We start from the raw sequence: 20,554 nt of genomic DNA, 5'->3' as shown, positions 1-20,554 counted from the left end.
GCAAAACAAAGCCAAAGTCTTCTCCGTATAGATCATGAAGGTTCTTGGAGGAGTTGATGGTAATACCTTCCACTATCGGCACACTCGGAACGATGCTGTATGAAGTGGCTAGTTCTAATCCCGATGGCCTTTGTTCCCAGGAACTAATTTCGTACTCAGTTTTGGTGTAGGCTGAGTTAATCTCAGGGTCATATCCCTCTCCAGAAGTTTCTAGGTCCTTGGATCGGGAATCGAGCCTACGTTCTTAAAGAGAACCTTCGACGTTTACGTCAATGACGTAAATAACGTTATGAATTATATACATATGTATCCTTGTTGAACATATTGCTGTTTCCCTGGTATCTCCTAAAACTAAACATCTTAATGTTTCTTGCGCTAGTTATTTAAACTATTCCTGTTCAGATCTAAGCAAGCAAGTTTCTAGTTTTACGTTATTTAGTCTTTTGGCAATAATCACGGGAGACTTGTTACTTTCAGTTTTAAAATATCGACCTGCATTGATCACGCACCCGCCTTGGATAAAAGACAGAGACGACATAAGTCAGATTCACACCTCCTTCCCGAACTCGAAAATTATTTTCTTGACGTCCCTTCAATTTCCGTTATTTTAGGAGATACCAGGGAATCAGGAATATGTCCAACAAGGATGCTTTCACGACTCATAATTCACAATCAAATTCACCGATCTCAGCTGAGATCGAACCCAGTACGCTGGAGACAGAAGGACACCTGATAAAAGCTGACTGTTCCGCTGATGTCGGCCCTGCTGAAGTCTATAAGATTTATAAGAATATTATGTTGAGAATGTGTGTGACCCTCCTATTTCAAACCATGTTCTGCTAATAATGATGGGAACTGCGTTCAGGCAGGCAAGCGACTCACTGTTGAAAACATCCTAGGGATACGAACTACGAACTTTAGGTAGATAAACTATGAGAATATATTCTTTATTTATTTCTAAAATTTACAATCTTTTCTTAATCATCCTTATCCGGTCGTTTAGATTAGCAGTTTGTCTTTCTCCACTTCTAAGAGCACTAATGTGAGTCGATGCTGAGTTTCACTTAAGCCCTTATAACTACATTCAGTGTGGACATTTTTCAAAACCGAGCTCCATAGCTGCAGTCGCTTAAGTGCGGCCAGTATCCAGTAATCGGGAGATAGTGGGCTCGAGCCCAACTGTCGGTAGCCTTGAAGATGGTTTTCCGTGGTTTCCCATTTTCATACCAGGCAAATGCCGGGGCTGTACCTTAATTAAGGCCACGGCCGCTTCCTTCCAATTCCTAGGCCTTTCCCATCCCACCGTCGCCTTAACACATATCTGTCGGTGCGACGTAAAGCAAATAGCAAAAACATTTTTCAAAAACCAAAAAACGCCCGATGGCATTGAACCAAGGATAACATTATAGAAATAATGATGTAAATAAGTTAATTTCGCTAGGGTTTGAATAAGAAAGAAACGAGTAAAGAAACGAGCGACTTTAGGCTATTTTTTCCGGAACTGGATTTAGGCCGGAACTGATTTTCGATATTAGCTTTTCTAGTTTGATAGATCTATCCAAGACTTACAATTTGAAATACTTCCTGGCCTGTTAGCCCTTCAACTTTCGGAAGAATTGAGGAAATTGCTTAATTTTACGTGTTTCGTAGTATGGGAGTCCATACTTTGTCTGCAAGGATATGTTTTCAACATGAAAACCTGTATGTAAAGTATTTCAGCTTAGACCATTGGCCGGGAATTTTGTGTCATCTTTGGTTCAATATGTTGCAAGTAATTTCAATGAATTCTAGCTCTAAAATTGACGTATGATATTTGAGCTGAGGGTCAGTATTCCACAGGCGCAATGACGATGTACTCAATACCAAATTCAAGAGCCGATATGGCAAATGTTCTAGGAAAAACATGCTTTATGAGATAAAAGTAGAGCAGTGAATACTATAAGATTTATATTTATCCATAATGATATTAAAACGGTGATTTAGAAAGGCAATACTAGCCGAAGAGAAGAGCACACTTACCCTGGGGATGTACGGCAGCACCTCTTTAAGCGTGTTGCGGTAGAAGTGAGATTTCTGCGTTGGATCCTTCATGTTGATCACATCGAGGAATTGTAACGCATGTACCGAGGGATCACTGCCAAAGAGAACAAGTTTACATTAGAGTAACAGAAGAGAAATGTATCACTAAATGAATATTTATTAAATGTGTTTAATAGGAATCAGATACCGTTACTGGGTAATACATTTACACTGGCTGTATGACGTAATTCCGTTTGCATCGGCATTTAGAACGCCTGGAAGGTATGCATCGGCACTTCACTGCGTAGACGGAAATGTTGCCGTCCTAACTCCTAGCTATTCCCAGAACAAGACATCTGTTATCGATGTTCTAGGGCGGGTTGTGATTTCCCCAGGTTGAATATTCCTGCTGTATGGATTACAACGCGAATGGGCTTAACCCTGCAGCACTGGCGCTCTACATTCTGACTTGAGTGCTGGCGCCTAATCTCACACACCCATGTATATTTTAAAAATTATGGTTCGAAATTATAAGCAACGAACAGTTCTAATTATTTTAATATACTCGCGGATATACATATCCAATCACCATGAAATAAGGAATATAGAATACGGTAATTTTGGCAATATATTTGATGAGGTAACATATTTAATTGATTATAGGTACAAGACTACAGGTTAATATCCGCGCAAGAGAAGCCATCACAAATGTGCCATGCTGGTCCATTAATATCAGCTGTAATCGTCTGACTGTTCAATGCAGGCATGAAAACGTGCATGCATTGTCTCGTACAGGTGCCGGATGTCAGCTTGTGGAATGGAGTTCCATGTCTGTTGCACTTGGTCGGTCAATACAGGGACGGTTATTGCCGATTGTGGATAACGCTCCAATGTCGTCCAATGATGTCCCATATGTGCTCGATTGGTGAAAGATCGGGGGATCGAGCAGGCCAAGGCAACATGTCGACACTATGTAGAGCACGTTGGGTTACACTAGCGACATGGGGGCGTGCATTATCCTGTTGGAAAACAGCCCCGGGAATGCTGTTCATGAATGGCAGACAACAGGTCGGATCACCAGACAGACGTACATATCTGCAGTGAGGGTGCTTGGGTTAACCGCGAGAGAACTCCTTCTGTCATAGGAAATTGCTCCCCAGATCAGAACTCCCGGTGTAGCTCCCGTGTGTCGACGCCGCAGACAGACGGAAAGAAGGTGCTCACCTGGCCTTATTTTAACAACACACGGCCATCACTGACACCAAGAGAGAACCGACATTCATCGGAAAACACAACGGAGCTCCACTCCATCCTCCAATGAGCTCTCGCTTGACACCGCTGAAGTTGCAGGAGGTGGTGGTTTGGGGTAAGTGGAATGCACGCCGCAGGGCGTCTGGCTCGGAGCTGTAATTCAAGTAACGGATTTCGAACAGTTTGTTGCGTTACTGTGGGGCCAACTGCAGCTCGAATTGCTGTTACACATGCAATCCGCTGCGCCACAGTCATACGCGCAATACGGCGGTCCATCCTCTCGGTGGTTCCACGGGGACGTCCGGAGCCCGGTCTTCTTGCGAGCGTACCTTCTCGTGACCACGGCTGCCAGCACGCATGCACAGTCGTTCTGCAATAGCGTGGAAGGAATATTCACCTGCACGTAGCGCAGTGAGGTGTTGATGCTGGCCTCTTCATCATCATGAAGGCTTTCTTGACCGACTCACAGTCACTCCATCCAATCTCACAAGTAACTGACGCTCTCGCACAGTACAGCCTGTGCAACGTCATGGGGCCGCTACTAGCGCCATGGCAATGCGATTGGTTGGAAATTTGAATCAACGTCATCTTTCACATGTGTAAACACGCCTACTACCAACGTTCGTTAATCTAGCACAACCCATTTTTTGGTGTTTGGATATTTATTTCCGCCAGTGTAGTTCAAATTATTTATAAATAACAGGTAAAGTTATAAATCAAACACTTGTGCTATATTTTACAGATGCGCTGAAAATTCTAAAGCTTACTGTAAAATGTGTAATACATATTATATAACAAGAAATACTAGTGTCTAGCATTTGAAATTATTTGATGTTAAACTATATTATAAAATAGCAAAACAACAAATGCAAAAGATTTCCTTCAAAGATAATGATTCCTGGCTTGAAATTATATTATTGGGTTTGCTATTCATAATTTATATTTAAATCGGACACCCCTGGCATAAGAAATACAAAACTTTCCCTCGTCTGATTCGTCAGGGTTTGATTCTAAATCGCTACCAGTAACAATCTCATACGCTCACTTTCCTGTTCACTAGCCATAGTTCACTAAATAAAATTTTATTAATATACAAGCTCACACTAAACCCACCAAGAAGTATGTATTCAAAATTTGAAATATTCTTTTTAATACCCTAATGCGCGTGGATGTAATTGTATAGAATTGTGCAACACGAATACTGGCGCCAAGTCTGACAGACTCAAACGGCTATTATTTCCGGTTCTATAACAGATCACACAACCCGAGAGTGCGAAGTCAAACTTAATAAGGGGAGAAGAAGGTACAGAGATAAACAGGCTTGCAACCCCCATCATTCGCCCACCAAGTGGCATGAGTCTGAGAAACAAAGCGCCAGTGCTGAAGGGTTAATGACCCCACCGTATAACATATTAACAGTGAAAAGAAATAATAAAATTTAACAAGGAGGGAGTTAATATTAGCACGTTCTTTAGAAATGGAATAAGAAGGAAGATATAATCATGTCCGTGTCACTAATAATGTTCTGGACAGGTTGTCAACAGAGAATCGACAGATTGCTCCTTTAGTACAAAATTTCATTTTCGTTTTTTAACTCAATGACAGGGAATGAAGATGCCACTTTTATACAGGGAATTTGATGTAGTTAGAAGGCTTGCAGGAGACCTGGCGCACACGAAGAACATGGAATGTAACGGGAAGTGAGATAAGAAAGAGGTGCATTTAAGAGCACCGTTAACAGTTCTGCAAAGAAAGCAGATATTTGTGTACTGCAAACGTTTAATCAGGTCCAAGATAGTGGAATATGACAGACTTTCCTCATGTCGGGATTATTTCAGAACATATAGTACCGTTAGTCACATTTTGGCCGTTTTAAGTTAACAATGAAGTGATCTTCCATATAGCTATACATCAATTCTACGGAATGAAACATAAGTCAGGTTAATATTAAGAGTTTTAGGTGGTCATGCAACGTAACATAATGCAGATAACAGATACGTCAGTTTCTGCGTCGAGGAAGTAAACACCAACATCATGTTGAGGGCATTGTCAGCTCATGTTTCAAAATGTAAAGATAAAACCATTTTTCGGACCGCAGCATTTATTTCTACGGTGTGGTATAGTCTACATTATTTCGTAAAGGAACTGAAAAAGAAAAAATACACACCGAGGGAGTTTATTCAATGGACTGTAACCTCCAGCCAGAAAAAGACAGGTAGTGGTCCTCGATTGTTCAGATATAACAGACTATAAGCGTAGTTGCCCAACGTACTGAAAGAAAATTGGCACATGCCATGAGACTTTAGGAACAGGAGTTCTCATATTATGGACAGAACAGTTTAAAATCATCCAGTATGTACAATCCAGTCCACCCCTGTGGTGTAGTGGTTAGTGTGATTAGCTGCAACTATCGGAGACCTGGGTTCTATTCCCAGTTCTGCCACGAAATTTGAAAAGTGGTACGAGGACTCGAACGGGGTCCAGTCAGCCTCGGGTGGTCAACTGAGTAGAGGGGTGTTCGATTCCCTCCGCATCCATTCCCGAAGTGCTTTTCCGTGATTAACCACTTCTCCTCCAGGCAAATACCGGAAAGGTAACTAACTTAAGGCCACGGCCGATTCCTTTCCTCTTCCTTCTATATCTCTTACAATTTTCACACCCCCTCAAGCATAGCAGGTGAAATTTTCTGGGTCAGGTACTGGTCCTTCTCTCCAGTTGTATATCACACCCAAAGTCCCACGCTCCACGACAGTGCCCTTGAGGTGGTAGAGGTGGGATCCTTCGTATAGTCCGAGTTAAAACCCAACCCTGTACGGTAAAGAGATTAAGAAAGGAAATGTACACTTGAGCCACGTTATCAATAATGACGGTGCAATTATTGGAGAAACATTTGTTATCACACGTTCGGTATAAAAAGTGCTTGTCAAGTAAGTTTTCCCAAAGCTGCACGTCTTGTTGTAGGTAATTTCCGTCAAACGAATAATGTTCGAAAGAATGTTGCATACTTTGAGCGGGAGAGACTTGGAAGTAAAGAGACGAGCTGTCCGACCGAGCTGTCAGTAGAGAGATGGCGTGAAATAAGCTCTTAAAGGTAGGAAGGATCATACTATGAAGATAAAGTTGGAAATAGGGCAAATTCGGTAAAAAATACTCATTTACAGGAACAGGCATTGCGAATTCAAATGCTTTATCAAAGGAAATCTACATAAATTTTGTAGGAGGTCCGCTGTCTGTAACTTCGTATTTTTCCAATTTTTCATATATTTATCCGTTTTAGATCAACTCATGACTGTATCAGTGGTTTTAGCGTTCGTGTCTGTTTGTCTTTTTGTCTGTTTGTCTGTTTGTCTGTTCTACCATCATGGCGAAATGGCTGGATAGATCTCGACCGAACTTCATATTTAGAGTATACTCATCCAAGAGCAGGTTTAGATATCCTTATGATTTAACATACGAGTACAACGAAATTGAAAATTTAATTATCAATTCATAGTCCTTAAATTAATTTCATACCAGTGTAACTCAGAAAATTAAGCGTAAAATAACATATTAAGTTTAATCGTTAATAAAACGATACTCGTTTAAATATAATACTGTGTGGATAATACTGTACATCAGAATTTTCCCCCTTCTTGGTTTTCAGTGTCAAGACCTTCATTCATTTTCTTGGTAGTTTGTTTGAAGCTTACAGGGTAAGTAGTTCGTGATGCATTGCTGGAATGTATGGCAGTAGACGCAGTAAATCTCTGTGTTTTAAATGATTAACAACCCTTCCTGATGGGTACAAGGTAGTCAGGTTTTCCAGCGTTTGTTTCAACACTTTCATGTTTCGTTCCTTTTTGGACTCCCAGGTTGTTTTAGGAAAAGATGAACTTTTTTCCATGACTCTGAATGTGAATAGAATAACTTAAGGAACAGGAAACCTGGCTTGTCTTTTGTTACTTTCTTTGTTGTTATTTCTCTACTGAGTACTTTTCTGCCCTCAACATTTAGTTTGCCCTTCACTACAACTGAAGTGTATTTTTATAAATCCTTGATGTCAGTCTTTGCTGGCATCAGTTAGAGTTCTGTATCCTTGTTCTGCTTTTAGTTGATGAATACTAACGGCGAAGGGACATAATCCTCATTCGTAGCATTGCATACTTCGCAGGTGGCACTTAAAGTTGCCTTAAATTCAATTTTAAAGTTTTAAAGTTTTCATTATAAACATGTAAATATTTCTCATATGAAATGGGGGTCCTACATCACTATGTTCCTTGTGTTCTTTGAGATAGAGTCTGTGCATTTCAGAAACATATGCCACTGACCTTATGTAGCCCTTGTGTGGGTTTTTCTTTCTACTGTAGTGGCTTACGTACCTAGGAAACATGTTAATATGTTTTACACACAAATTTAAATTGACAGTCAGTTATTTTTTCCAACACTTCCCTTGTCTTCCTGTCTTGTCTTGACATGGCACTGATGGGATGGAAGTGACCCATAAAATGAAGTACTTCCAATCAGACTTCAATCACTATCACGAAAATCATCATCAACTCTTCCACATGATCTTTCTTCTTTCATTCCACGCCTACCAACTGAAACAGGCTTTCTAGATACAGAAAAAAAGTCACAAAAAGCTTGTAAACACACACTAACGGCTTCACAGCTTTCATTTGTTAGGTAATAGTAAAATTTCACCTTTCTCTTAGGCTCGCTTTCTTCTGTCGCATAGGCTCTCTTACATGATTTCTGTTTCCCATTAGTGCATAAAGTTATTTTTTGTTTTGCCACCATCCTGGCTACAAATGTGATTCAACAATGAACGCTAAGAATTGAGAATAATGTATTCTTGTTTCCTGTTAGCTACAGCCTTTCTGAAGTGAAAGAAAGTATTATAGGCTTAAAACCATGCATAAAGATAATACTTTTTATCATTTATAAGACGTCCGAAAAATCTGACGCTGTGCACTTAAGGGTTCAGACCGAACAAAAAAGCATTTTAAAACTTGTAATTTGCAAGTTCGTAAAATCCTAAAAAACCGTTTTATTTTTCAATATCGGATAATTTTAAATACTCACACCACTTAACATTAGCCTTTTCATTCTTGACTGCGCCCTTACATCCTTCATCCATTCTCTTAGCTGGCACAAGTTTCGCTATTTCGCAATCTCTTAGGTACGGACCTCTTCCAGTTGACTTTGTTTCCTTTACGTTTGTTACATTTACTGACGCTAACACTACTGTTTGTACCGTGGTTAGAAAAGTAGCTACATCTCACTCTCGCCCCTCCTCTCCAGTTGACTGAGGAATGTGGGGTAGCCCCTTCTCTTAACTGTACAGCTGATTCCCAAAGTCCCCAGAGTTCTGTGTGTATTTGGACAGACAAGGAACCATCCCATAACCACAAGTAGTGCACAAGATTGCTAAGAGATACCAGCACAATGCAAAAAAACACCATAAAACGAATTTCTGAGTTTTTGTGGGTTAGTGAGGAACATTTCATTTCCCAATACATACTTACATACTTTCCCTATCCGGCTATCCTCCGTTATTATCTTATCTTCAATTAATGTCAACTTTCTTAACGGTATTAACTTATCCTTAATTTCTACGTATATATGCGAGTGCTAATCACGAAACCTGGACACTCTTTCCTTTGAAGGAGAATTTTAAGCTGTTCAAATGTGTAACATTTTGGCCCGGGAAAACAACGAAATATGGAGGAAATTTTAATAACGGTGCATACCTTTGTTTCGGGGTAATTGCTGGCTAATTGTAGGTCGTATCACAAAACGGATAACACAATCGTCGATCAATTTGTAGAGATCTACAACATTGACTTCTTGTCGTACCTCGACCACTTATACGTTAGATGGGGCTACATTTCTCGATGATAGTCACATCTCTCCATCTCGATTGTGTTTCGCGTTACGAAATGTGGCCTGTATTTATAATGAAAAGTCCCCCCTCGTGTGTGCTTCTACAATTGTAGGGGATTAACCTTGGTTACCCTCTTGAATTGAAGATCCTCTTCGTGGTGAGCGGGACTAGTAGCTCCTTTCTTGCGATGTCGAATGGAGCCCTATTGGGTAACCATTCGGTATACAAGGAGGAGGAAGCTAAAGCACCACCCAACCCTAAGGTGTAACGCGACCCGTGCCGATGGGGTGCATGGCACAAGGGAGATGTGTCCTGAACGGAGCCTTCGAGATACTTAGCGCCCTCTCGAAGTAAGTAGCCTTACCCGGGTATGCGGGGCTCTGCCTGGGTGGACATATATTTCCCTAGCTCCTCGTGGGACCTAAATGAGTACTGTAACTACCCATAAACCGGAGAGCTCTTCTGGGGCCTCCGAGAGAAACACCAGTACAACAACAACAACCGATGGGGACTCTTCGGAGATACCCTCGGATAGTACGACCTCGACAGTAAGAGAGCTCACTCTAGAAGTGGGCAATCTACTAGTCCAGAACAAGAAGAAGAAACAGCGCTCCGGCGCCGAGAAGAGGAGGTATAAGAAGGCTTTCAAGGCCCGGGAGCAGGCCAAAGAGGGCCTAACTCCTGGAGCTGAGAGGCCTTCTACTGCCATGACAGCGACGACTGTGGGGTGATCCAACGGGCACAAGAGGCGGGACCCTAAAAAGGGCTCTGCTTCTAGGCACAGAGGACTCCACCCACCAAGACGCCAGTGGGGAAACGACTTCTGTCGTGGGCAACCCCATAAGAAGATCAGCCGACCCACAAAAAACCCAAGGTGGAGTATGCTAGGACAGCCAAAGCTGGGATCAGGATGGCCATTGTACCTGTAGGATATCCTGACCAGCAGCTAACCGAGAAACAGGTGGAATCTGTGGAGGAGGCTATCACCGATCTGATAGACGGGCTTCCGGAGCAGGGGCCCGTTAAGCCTCAGTTCCTGGACTGCTATCTGTCGAGGGGTGCGGCCGTCATTATCGCAGAGAATGATGAGACTGTAGCATGGCTTTCTAGTCTTGTTACAGGTCTACAACCGTGGGAAGGAGCCAGGCTCACAATTGTGGGCATGGATAAACTCCTTTCCTATAAGAGAGTCATGGTCTGGATACCAGGACAACATAAGGACAATAACGTCCTTTTGGGAAGAATGGCACGCCAGAACCATGACTTAAATCCCAACAGTTGGAGGGTCTACGACCGCAAGGAGGAGAAGAGAGGTGTCCGACTTGTGGTCAGCATGGACTCCAGAGATGTGGAGAAAGTGCTGGGGAAGAAGATTTTCTGCGGGGTGCATGTTGCTACCTTCACCTTGGTGGAGGCCAAGCGCGACAAGCAGAGGACCAACCCCACCACAGACAACACCGAGACCAGCAGGGGCGAAGAGCGGGAGCCCGGACAGGAACCGGGGCCAGCCAAGCCTCAAGATTCATCGCGGGAGACGGAGCTGCACGTTCCGGAGACCGCATAAGGTAAAGTATTGCATGAAAGTAAAGAATGATTACTTTCATACAAGCAAACATACAACATTGTATAGCGGCCTCTAGGGTACTTATTAGAAGTATCCAGAAAGGCAGGTTTTCGGTCGCCCTGATACAAGAACCCTGGCTTAGACAGGGGCATATCATGGGACTAAATTGTGCAGGCTTACTCTATTCAGTGGAATACCAGAGGAAAAGCCTAGAGCATGTATACTAGTTAAGGATCATAACGCTTGGGCTATACTAGGCTTCATTACTAAAGACCTTGTAGCAGTTCTAGTAAGATATGAAGAGGGCGGACAGCCAAGAGATCTGGTTGTCTGTTCTGCATATTTCCCAGGAGACTCTGAATCTCCACCCCCGCCGGAGGAGTTCAAGAGACTGGTGATATATTGTAAGAAACAAGGACTAAACCTCATAGTAGGATGCGACGCCAATGCTCATCACAGCATTTGGGGAAGTAAACACACAAGCCGAAGGGGAGAGCACCTCATAGAATTTCTATGTACAACTGATCTTGAGATCATGAACATAGGTGATACCCCTACCTTCATCAATAATAGGAGTGAGGGGATCATAGATCTTACCCTGGGTTCCATGGGAATCATACAGGAATTTAAAGACTGGAAGGTTTCTTTGGAACCTTCCTTGTCAGACCATAGACACATTTTGTTTCATACAGAGGGCTCCTTCGAGATCCCACCTTATAGAAACCCTAGACGAACCAACTGGACGTCTTTAAGGGAGGACGTGAGGAGGGGACTGGAAGGAGTACCCTCAAATGTAATTAAGAACAAAGAGGAGCTGGAGCTCAGTGTGAGCTTTCTCACACAGACACTGGTTACCTCTTATGAATTAAACTGCCCAGTTGTTAAGGCAAAATGAGCAACAGGAAGCTTCAAGTGGAATAGTTATCTTGAACACCTGAGGAGAAACACACGAAGGCTCTGGAATAAATACAGGGAACTTCAGGATCAAGAAAGCCTAGATTCTTATAAAGAGTCACAAAAAAGGTATAAGTCAGAAGTCAAAAAGGCTTCTAGGAAATCTTGGAGACAGTTTTGTGACTCCACTGAAAGTCAACATGAAGCGGCAAGGCTTCATAAAATTCTAACCTTGGATGGAAGGGCAAGGCTGGGCCCACTGGAGTAACCTTCGGGTGGATATATATCCACAGAGAGGGAGACCCTGAACTTACTGCTTGATGCCCACTTTCCAGGTTCAGCAGTCACAATTAGTGAAGTAGAATCGAGCGGATCCTTCAGACCCGATAGAAGTGGCTGGAAGGAAGCCGCAGAGATTGTTACCCCCAGAAGGGTGAAGTGGGCATTAGAATCTTTTGCGCCTTACAAAAGCCCAGGAATGGATGGGATCTTCCCGGCGCTTCTTCAGGAAGCGGGTAGGGTCCTTATACCATACCTCGTCAGAATTTTTAGAGCCTGTTTCACTATGGCGTACGTGTACTCCTTGTGGCGTCAGGCGAAGGTAGTATATATACCCAAACCTGGAAGGTCTTCATATACTAGACCTAAGGATTATAGACCCATCAGTCTGACGTCTTTTATTCTTAAGACCTTGGAAAGACTAGTGATAGACATATCAGGGAGAAAGTATTAAGAGACTGTCCTCTGCATCCTCATCAACATGCATGTCAACCAGGGAAGTCGGTTGAGACGGCATTACACCAGCTAGTTTCTAGGCTGGAGAGTGCCTTGGATCAGCAACAACTTGCTATGGTTGTATTCCTAGATATAGAAGGGGCCTTTAACTACACATCTTTGGGCTCCATAGAACTTAGTCTAGAGAGAAGAGGAGTGGACAGGATGCTCATGAAATGGATTATGGCCACACTGCAGGGCCGTCAAGTTCTGTTTACCCTCAAGGCAGTTATGTTGAGAGCTAATATAGACAGGGGGTGTCCACAGGGAGGAGTATTATCACCAACATTATGGTGTGTGGTAGTGGATGAACTACTTACCAGGTTAAATATTGGAGGAATTTACGCCCAAGGCTATGCAGATGACATTAGTCTGATGGCGGTGGGAAATTTCCCCAGTACGGTTTCAGAGCTCGTACAGAGCTCCCTATGCAGGGTGGAAAGATGGTGCCACGACACGGACTTGTCGGTTAATCCCGACAAGACGGAGCTCGTGGTATTTACCAGGAGGAGAAGGCTAGACGGACTGTCAGAGCCTTTCCTATTTGGTAAAACTGAGTTGGAAGAAACACATAGATCATAAGGTGGATAAGGCTCGCAAGATTATGTGGGCCTGTTGCAGGGCCGTCGGAAAGACTTGGGGCCTAGGACCTAAGGTGGTCCAGTGGCTCTATACTTCTATTGTATGGCCCACGATCACCTATGCATCTTTAGTCTGGTGGCCAAGTTCGGAGAGTAAAACTGTGACTACCAAGTTAAACAGTGTCTAGGAATAACAGGGACACTAGATACTACACCATTATGTGCAATGTAGGCCATCCTAGGTCTTCCCCCTTACATTTATATGTTAAGGAAATAGCGGGAATGAGTGCCTACCGCCTCTGGTCACTCGGAGGATGGTCCTTCAAGAATCCGAATAGAGGTCATGCCTCTATTCTCACAAGGCTTCACCAGACCTGCCCTACGACAATGATGATCGGGGACCTGATGAAGCCTAGTTTTAATTTGAATTATAAATTCACAGTGGTGATACCCACAAGGGAGGAGTGGGCCGCGGATGCTGGGGCCCGTCTTAGGTCTGGGGGCTGTACATGGTACACAGATGGCTCGCGAACAGAGACGGGCACAGGCGCCGGGGTCTGGAGGCCTAAGACAAGGCTCTCCCTACCTATGGGAAAATACGCTACTGTTTTCCAGGCCGAAGTATACGCAATACTGGCCTGTGCTGTATATACATGGAACATGCCTGGACACAGAAGATGCATCACTATTTGCAGCGATAGCCAGGCTGCGTTAAAAGCACTATGTGCAGTTAAAACAACATCAAAACTGGTATGGGAAAGCCAAAGGATATTAGATCAGCTGTGTGAACTTAGCTCAGTTACCCTATTATGGGCCCCTGGGCACACAGGTATCAGTGGAAGTGAAGGAGCTGACAAACTAGCGAAACAAGGCTCAAAAGGTCCTTTTATAGGACCCGAGCTCTTCCTGGGAGTGTCACTCCGAAGCGTGAAACTGGTAATATCCCAGTGGACAAACCAGTCTCACTTAGACATTTGGAAGAGGTCGTGAACTTATCAAAGGGCCTAGCCAAAGTTATAAAAAGGTCCTGATAAATTTGAATAGGACCAGAATGCGAATGGTAGTTGGACTGTTGACAGGCCACAATACCTTACAGAGACACCTACACATCATGAAAATCAGTCAGGATCCGATGTGTAGAAGATGCGGTAGGGAGGAGGAGACCTCCGCGCATGTGTTATGTCAGTGCGAGGCTCTTGCAAGCACTAGACATCCTGCAGAGACTATCACCTGCTTATGAACATATTTTAATATTTGGATACTTCAATACTAATTTACTGGAACAGGCTGGAGGTACAAAGCAACTCTTAAGTATTTTCCAGACGTGTGACATGACAATACTTCCACTAAAACCGAAAAATCTTACCTCATTTTCACATACACCAATTGACTTAATGGTCACTAACAACCCACAGAAAAAGGTATCACATGGACAAATTCCTACCGCTAGCATATCGACACATGACTTAATATACTTGTTTTACTCGCTCAAAGTACCGAGGTATAAGTCCAGATACATCACATTCAGGGACATTTAACATATAAACTTAGTTCAACTGAGAGTTGACGCCTTGAATAGTCCTTGGGATGACATAAAAATATAAACGGTATCGATAAGAAAGTTGAAACTTTAACTTCACTTATACTTGGTCTCCTTGATAAACATGCACCTAAGCGTACGGCCAAAGTCTCCCGACCTTCTTCTCCATGGCTGACCGATGACATTAAACAAATGATGTCTCACCGTGACGCGTTACACCGGGTCTACAGACGCACACACTCTTCCAGTGCGCTTGAACAGTATCGAACACTTCGGAATAGAATTAAAGTAATAATTCGAAATAAGAAATTTTCTTTTTACAATCACCTGGCTGGAAATATAAATGTGTCAAACACTTGGAAACAACTTCGTTCCATTGGAATTGGGAAAGCTTTGCCCCAGCCATGTAATCCAGACATCTCTCTGGAGAGATTGAATGCTCATTTTTCTGAAATAAAAATTAAACCGGAAATACACACAATATCACAGACTATAAAATCTCTTCTGAACCAGACACCACCAAATAGGCCATTCTTTGAATTTCGTGAAGTCACAGAGATTGACGTGAAACGCGAGGTATTATCAATCACATCATCTGCTGTAGGACCTGATGAAATACCCACACTCATAATACAACACATCATTGACATTATTCTTCCCGCCATTACTCATATATAAAACACGTGCCTCACAAGTGGCCTCTTTCCAAAAATGTGGAAAAATGCCATTATAAATCCCGTTCCCAAAACTTTCTCATCTGTACTTATAACAGATTATCGACCTGTTTGCATACTTTCATCTCTCTTCAAGCCTCTTGAACGCATAGTACACGTGCAATTAATCGACTATTTAACAAACTATTTGACCCTTTACAATCGGGTTTCAAAAAAGGGACACAGTACGGCCACTGCCCTGCTGAAAGTTACAGACGACATGAGCCGTGCTATGGACGGAAGCCAGGTGACGTTACTTACACTTCTTGATTTTAGCAGCGCTTTTGACACAGTAAATATAGACGTACTGGTTGCTAAATTGAAATCGCTTCACCTTGGACAGACTGCTCTAGAATTCTTTATCTCATATCTTACGGACCGAAAACAACGCGTAATTCTTCAGAATAGGGCATCCAAATGGGTAATGAAATATTCAGGAGTACTACAAGGCTCTGTACTTGGACCACTTCTCTTTGTTATCGATATTAAAAATATATCGACACGGCTAAGACACTGTAAATACCACTTGTATGCTGACGATCTACAGATCTATTATCATTTCAAAATTTCTGACATCAATCAAGCAATAGGTTATATGAACTCTGACTTAAATAATATCTGTGCATACGTTCATGAAAACTGTATTTTAATTAATCCATCAAAATCTAAATCTATTATTGTTGGGCAGACCGAACAAATCAGTGCGGCAAAAAACAAAAACATTCTTCCACTGACTTTATCTGGTAAAATTATTCCGTACGAAAACTCGGTAAGAAATCTTGGTGTAATTATAAACGAGAATCTTAACTTTGGAGAGCACATTACAAATATCTGTAGAAAAGTGTATGCGTCCCTTCACTCACTAAAATATCATCAAAATATGCTGCCACTAAACATGAGAATTAGGCTTATAAATACTCTTATCCTCCCTATATTTTCCTACTGTGACGTAGTACTAATTGATGCCACGAGAGAACAACTGAACCGATTACAATGTGCTATGAACTCATGTATTAGATTTATCTTTTCCTTACGCTATGATGTTCATGTTACCCATTATTATCGACAACTTTCCCTTCTTTCCCGTTCCTTTGTTGCAAATGGAGCTAGAATATGGAATTCTCTCCCCCACAACATTAGAGCCATAAAATCCTTAAATTCCTTCAAGTTGTCTTACCGTGAGCATCTCCTCGATGTGTGCCGCCAGGCTGAATGAATCTGGTAGAGTGAATGTGTGTATGAATGTACGTTTGCTGTGCTTGTGGTATTTTGTGTCATTCAACTTTTAATTTGTAACGATAGTTTTAAGACATGAATAAGAATATTTATAGAGTTTATGTTATTTTGTTTCATGGTGTGGTTAAGTGTAAGAGAGGACCATGAGTCCTAACTTCGCCACTACAAATAAAGGCAAATATAATAATATATAAAACAAACCACGTCCACAGTGCATATTGTAAAAATTGCACTATTTTTTAAAAGTCTTCTACTTCCTTTAGTTTTTTATTTTCACATCGTTTTTAAGGCGATTTTGACACACCACCATTTCATTAGCAGAACGTCACAAACTGAGTTGGCAACAGAGAAGGGAAGGAGGCACTCAAGGTCAAAATCCAAGCATTCCGTTGCTCATCCCCTCTGTCATAAATTAGGATATCAAACAATCGAACTAATGAAAGAGGTAAATCTAACTGAGTTGGCAGTAGAAAAGGGAAGAAGGCAGCCAAGGTCATAATCCATGTATTGCGCTAATCATGCGATTTTTCATAACATAACCATGTTCCTTCACTTCGTTTTAAAATATTTATTTTCGGTCGTTTCGGTTAAGTGGTACTTCGGTTAAAGTGTTCCGTATAACAGAGGTTCTACTGTAAAAGAATTCTTGCAGAATGAAACTGCTGCACCTTGGCGTCTCGAAAATAATGAAAATTTAGTTAGTGGGAGGGTAGACCATTATTATTGTACCGGGAGGTACACCCGAAATCCGCACATTTAAAAGAAGCACCTTAAGGCACTCTATCTCTCATACAAATCTTGAAACAGCTAGTGCATAAAGTTGGGACATTATTCGGAAGATGTCACTCATAAATAAAAATTATGTTCTTTTAAAGTTTCCTAAACTGACTGGATTTATTTATTTTTGTTTTGGTGTACAGCAAGAAGTTTGAACTTTTCTCCATAGATGTCCTTACAGGATCTGTGGTCATGCACTCTGGTGCACGGTGGAAGAACTCGTGATTTAAAGACATTTTGTGTTCTTACGTTTTTCAACTAAATAACTTTCATTTATTTTGATATTTCAACGTTTGCAACACTTCCTTCTCGTCCCGCCAGCTTTGACTCTGACGAATGGGAAATTTTCTGTAATTATTTTTCAGCCAATAATAGGCTTCTTTAACTTTCAAAGTATCCAGTATCCAGAGGGTGTGTCCGGATATAGTCCAAAGCCTTTCCGAACCATCCCCTAGGGTATATAAGCTGCAGTTTTTACAAGCTACATTGTCTTACTGATCGTCGAATTACTGAGTGTGTGCGTGTTAAGTCAGGAGGCGAGGTGCCTCATCCTTCGGCAGGCAGTACATCAGCCCAGGTAATGGTCACCTGTTTTCCATCTTTGTAGCCGTATCCGTAAACTTATCCTAGGGGAAGGTTCTAAACTTTAACTACGTGACCGCGTGATTTATAAAATTTAAATTTCTTCCTTTTCGTGTAAAATTTCATAAAGTCTTAAACTGCAAATCGGGGATAGAGAGTGCGTTTCCCTCTCGAGTTCCCCTTCATTTATCTTGAGGTGACTACGATTTTGTAACTATTTCTTTCCCTGTAATGCGTTCAATTACCATTTCATTCTAATCACGTCAGTAGCTTGGGATTAGCTTCTGCACCATCGGGCCGCAAGCCCAATTACGGTTTTATACTTGGGTTTCAAGGAGTGCAAGTGTACGCCTCCACCCATTTTGAGTTTGGGCCAGTAATATTAACCTGTTCTTCCTTTCCACGAAGGCCCAGTAGTATGGGTACTAGATACCCCTGTGTAAAGGTATTGTAAATTGTATGTTGTGCCTAGAAAGGCCAGAGATTGTAAGGTTTTGCATAATTTTTCCTTGAATATGCTGTAGGAAGTCGGGATCCAGTCTCCTTTGTTGAATTGGGAGAGCTTGTAAACTCTTTCTGGGTTTTGTGAGATACTAGTGGTGCCTTTGGAAGGCCGTGAATTCGTAACGGTTGGAGCAATGTGCTCTGGAAATTTGTGTCTAATTAAACGCAACATCGGCGACATTGTGAACTTGTAAATTTGGAGCTTGAAGCCTAAAACTGTTAAATTCCCTGTTCTGGAGTTTTCTAATTCTTGTATCAAAATTGTTATTGTACCTGACATTTTTTCTTCACCTAGTTAAGCTTGTTAAGTTTGAAATTTGAAAAGAAATATAAACTTCATTTAAAGTTTTCAATTAATTTTTGATATCGTAGTTAGACCCATTCAAGCCCACACCATCTTTCACCTCTCACTCTGTGATCCACGATACTCCGGTAAGAATTATTATTATTATTATTATTATTATTATTATTATTATTATTATTATTAGCGTAATCATGTTTCCTGCTTGACAGGTCATATTGCTAGATATTGTTATTAATATTTATGGGCATCATATCACAGAAAGTTCGCATAAATCAAAGTTAGCAACCAAAAAAGTATAAGACTAGGTTCCATATTCCAGCACGTGTAATATTTCCGGTGAAAACTTGTGTTGTACAGAAACTTAGTAAAATGTCCTTTAAATTATCTTTTTCTCAAATTGTTTATTGAAAAATTGTAGATGCCAGGCGTATAAATTACCATAAATACAGTTACAGAGCAAGTTTGATTTGTCGTTTATCCATGGGGATTATATCTCAACAATGTATTTTATTACTACTGCCTTTATGGAGGGGTTTCAACAGAAACGTTTTACAAAGGTCTGCCTTTCAAGAAAACACTCTCTGCAGAGCAATTTTAGGACATACGTTAGTTAAGTTGGCTTCTCACGGGAAGTATAAGCACCTCCACTACCAACAAATCTAAACTTCATTCCTAATACATTTCACGTTTTGGGAGGTTCCTCTGGGACACTTCGGAGCTATGCGTCTCCATGACAACATAAAGACAGAGCCAGGAAGTTAAATTTATCTAGTTTCTTGCTTAATCCAACTTTACTGGGATATGTTTTCACCCTGGAGTCTCAAGGGAAGCATTCTCTACAAACTCTTGTCAGAAAGCAGATAGCCGTGCTGCCCACATCATGAACAGCTTGTCGGCTTCCTAACACAGGCTTATAGGGTAACAGACTACCGTCATACATCAGGGTAAATTGAAATTGATTGCTCTACTGCCATTATCTATCACTAGTATGTAAGCCTATCTCCGACAATAAAATTTAGTACCGTATGTAAAACGAAATATGAAATTTGAAATGAATATGCTAATATCTTAGGAACAAAAGGTACGCTTCCCATGTTGCATACGTGTTAACTGTATAGAATCGTAATAGGAATTATGAAATTTCCTCATGAACCATACTGAGTGTAGTTGTAGATGGAATTTGTACTTAAATATTTATGGGTCTCCGAACTCTTCAGAAATCTATAGTACATAGACCCACAGTACATAAGCGTATAGTTATCTGTAGTTAAACGCTGCAGTGGAGATATCCATTCAAAATCTATGTAAAGTATGATAAAGTATGCCCAGTTGCCTTTGATAGAGATGGCCAGATGTAGAGGTAAATTGCCTCCGCTTAAGAATAAATGGTATGTGACATTTTCCCAATATATTTATGGCATTAAACAAGTACTTCCTGAAGCTGAGCCCATCAGAATTTCTGCATGAACAATACTTGTGTCTAGCTTTACCACATAGAAATTCGTTCCGCCTTTTATATGTAGATTTTCGATTTCCTCCGTAAGTCCGTGCCTTCATTTTTGTTGCATCTTCTTTCAACATCTCAATAAACTCAAACAATAATACTGAATCCGTATATTTACTTTAAGTATAGTAACTCGATCAATAATACGCAGTAACCGCTCTATAATAACGTAGCCCAAACAATATGGCTGTCACGCGTGTACGTTGGCTTCAATTCTGGCTGCACATTAATGAGGTGCTCTATCCTATCTTATTCTATGCTCTTTGGATGACACAGAAGGTTTTGCGAATATGGCGATAGGCACAAATCTTGGTCTCAGCGACCGAATTCATTGCAAAATGAGTCGCCATCTCTATGTTATTCTGTTCTCGTTGGCAATCATACAGCAAAGCTTCAGGCACGTAATTTACTTTTCAAAACTACCAAATTCCTGATTGTGAGAGTTTCT

General features: G+C 41.5%; 1 protein-coding gene across 1 annotated transcript in view; it reads right to left on the bottom strand.

Moving 5' to 3' along the window:
• bma (SCY1-like protein bma) overlaps nt 1-20,554 on the bottom strand; it is a 1,798,985-nt gene that overhangs the window by 486,221 nt on the left and 1,292,210 nt on the right. Inside the window, exon 7 of the mRNA XM_068227755.1 lies at nt 2,020-2,134. Within this exon, the coding sequence (XP_068083856.1) occupies nt 2,020-2,134 (115 nt within the window). The remainder of the gene's footprint in view (nt 1-2,019; nt 2,135-20,554) is intronic.

Source organism: Anabrus simplex, chromosome 5, assembly GCF_040414725.1.
Source record: "Anabrus simplex isolate iqAnaSimp1 chromosome 5, ASM4041472v1, whole genome shotgun sequence".
Taxonomy (NCBI): domain Eukaryota; kingdom Metazoa; phylum Arthropoda; class Insecta; order Orthoptera; family Tettigoniidae; genus Anabrus; species Anabrus simplex.
Note: the sequence above shows the minus strand (reverse complement) of the source record. Positions and strands in the feature narration are given on the sequence as shown.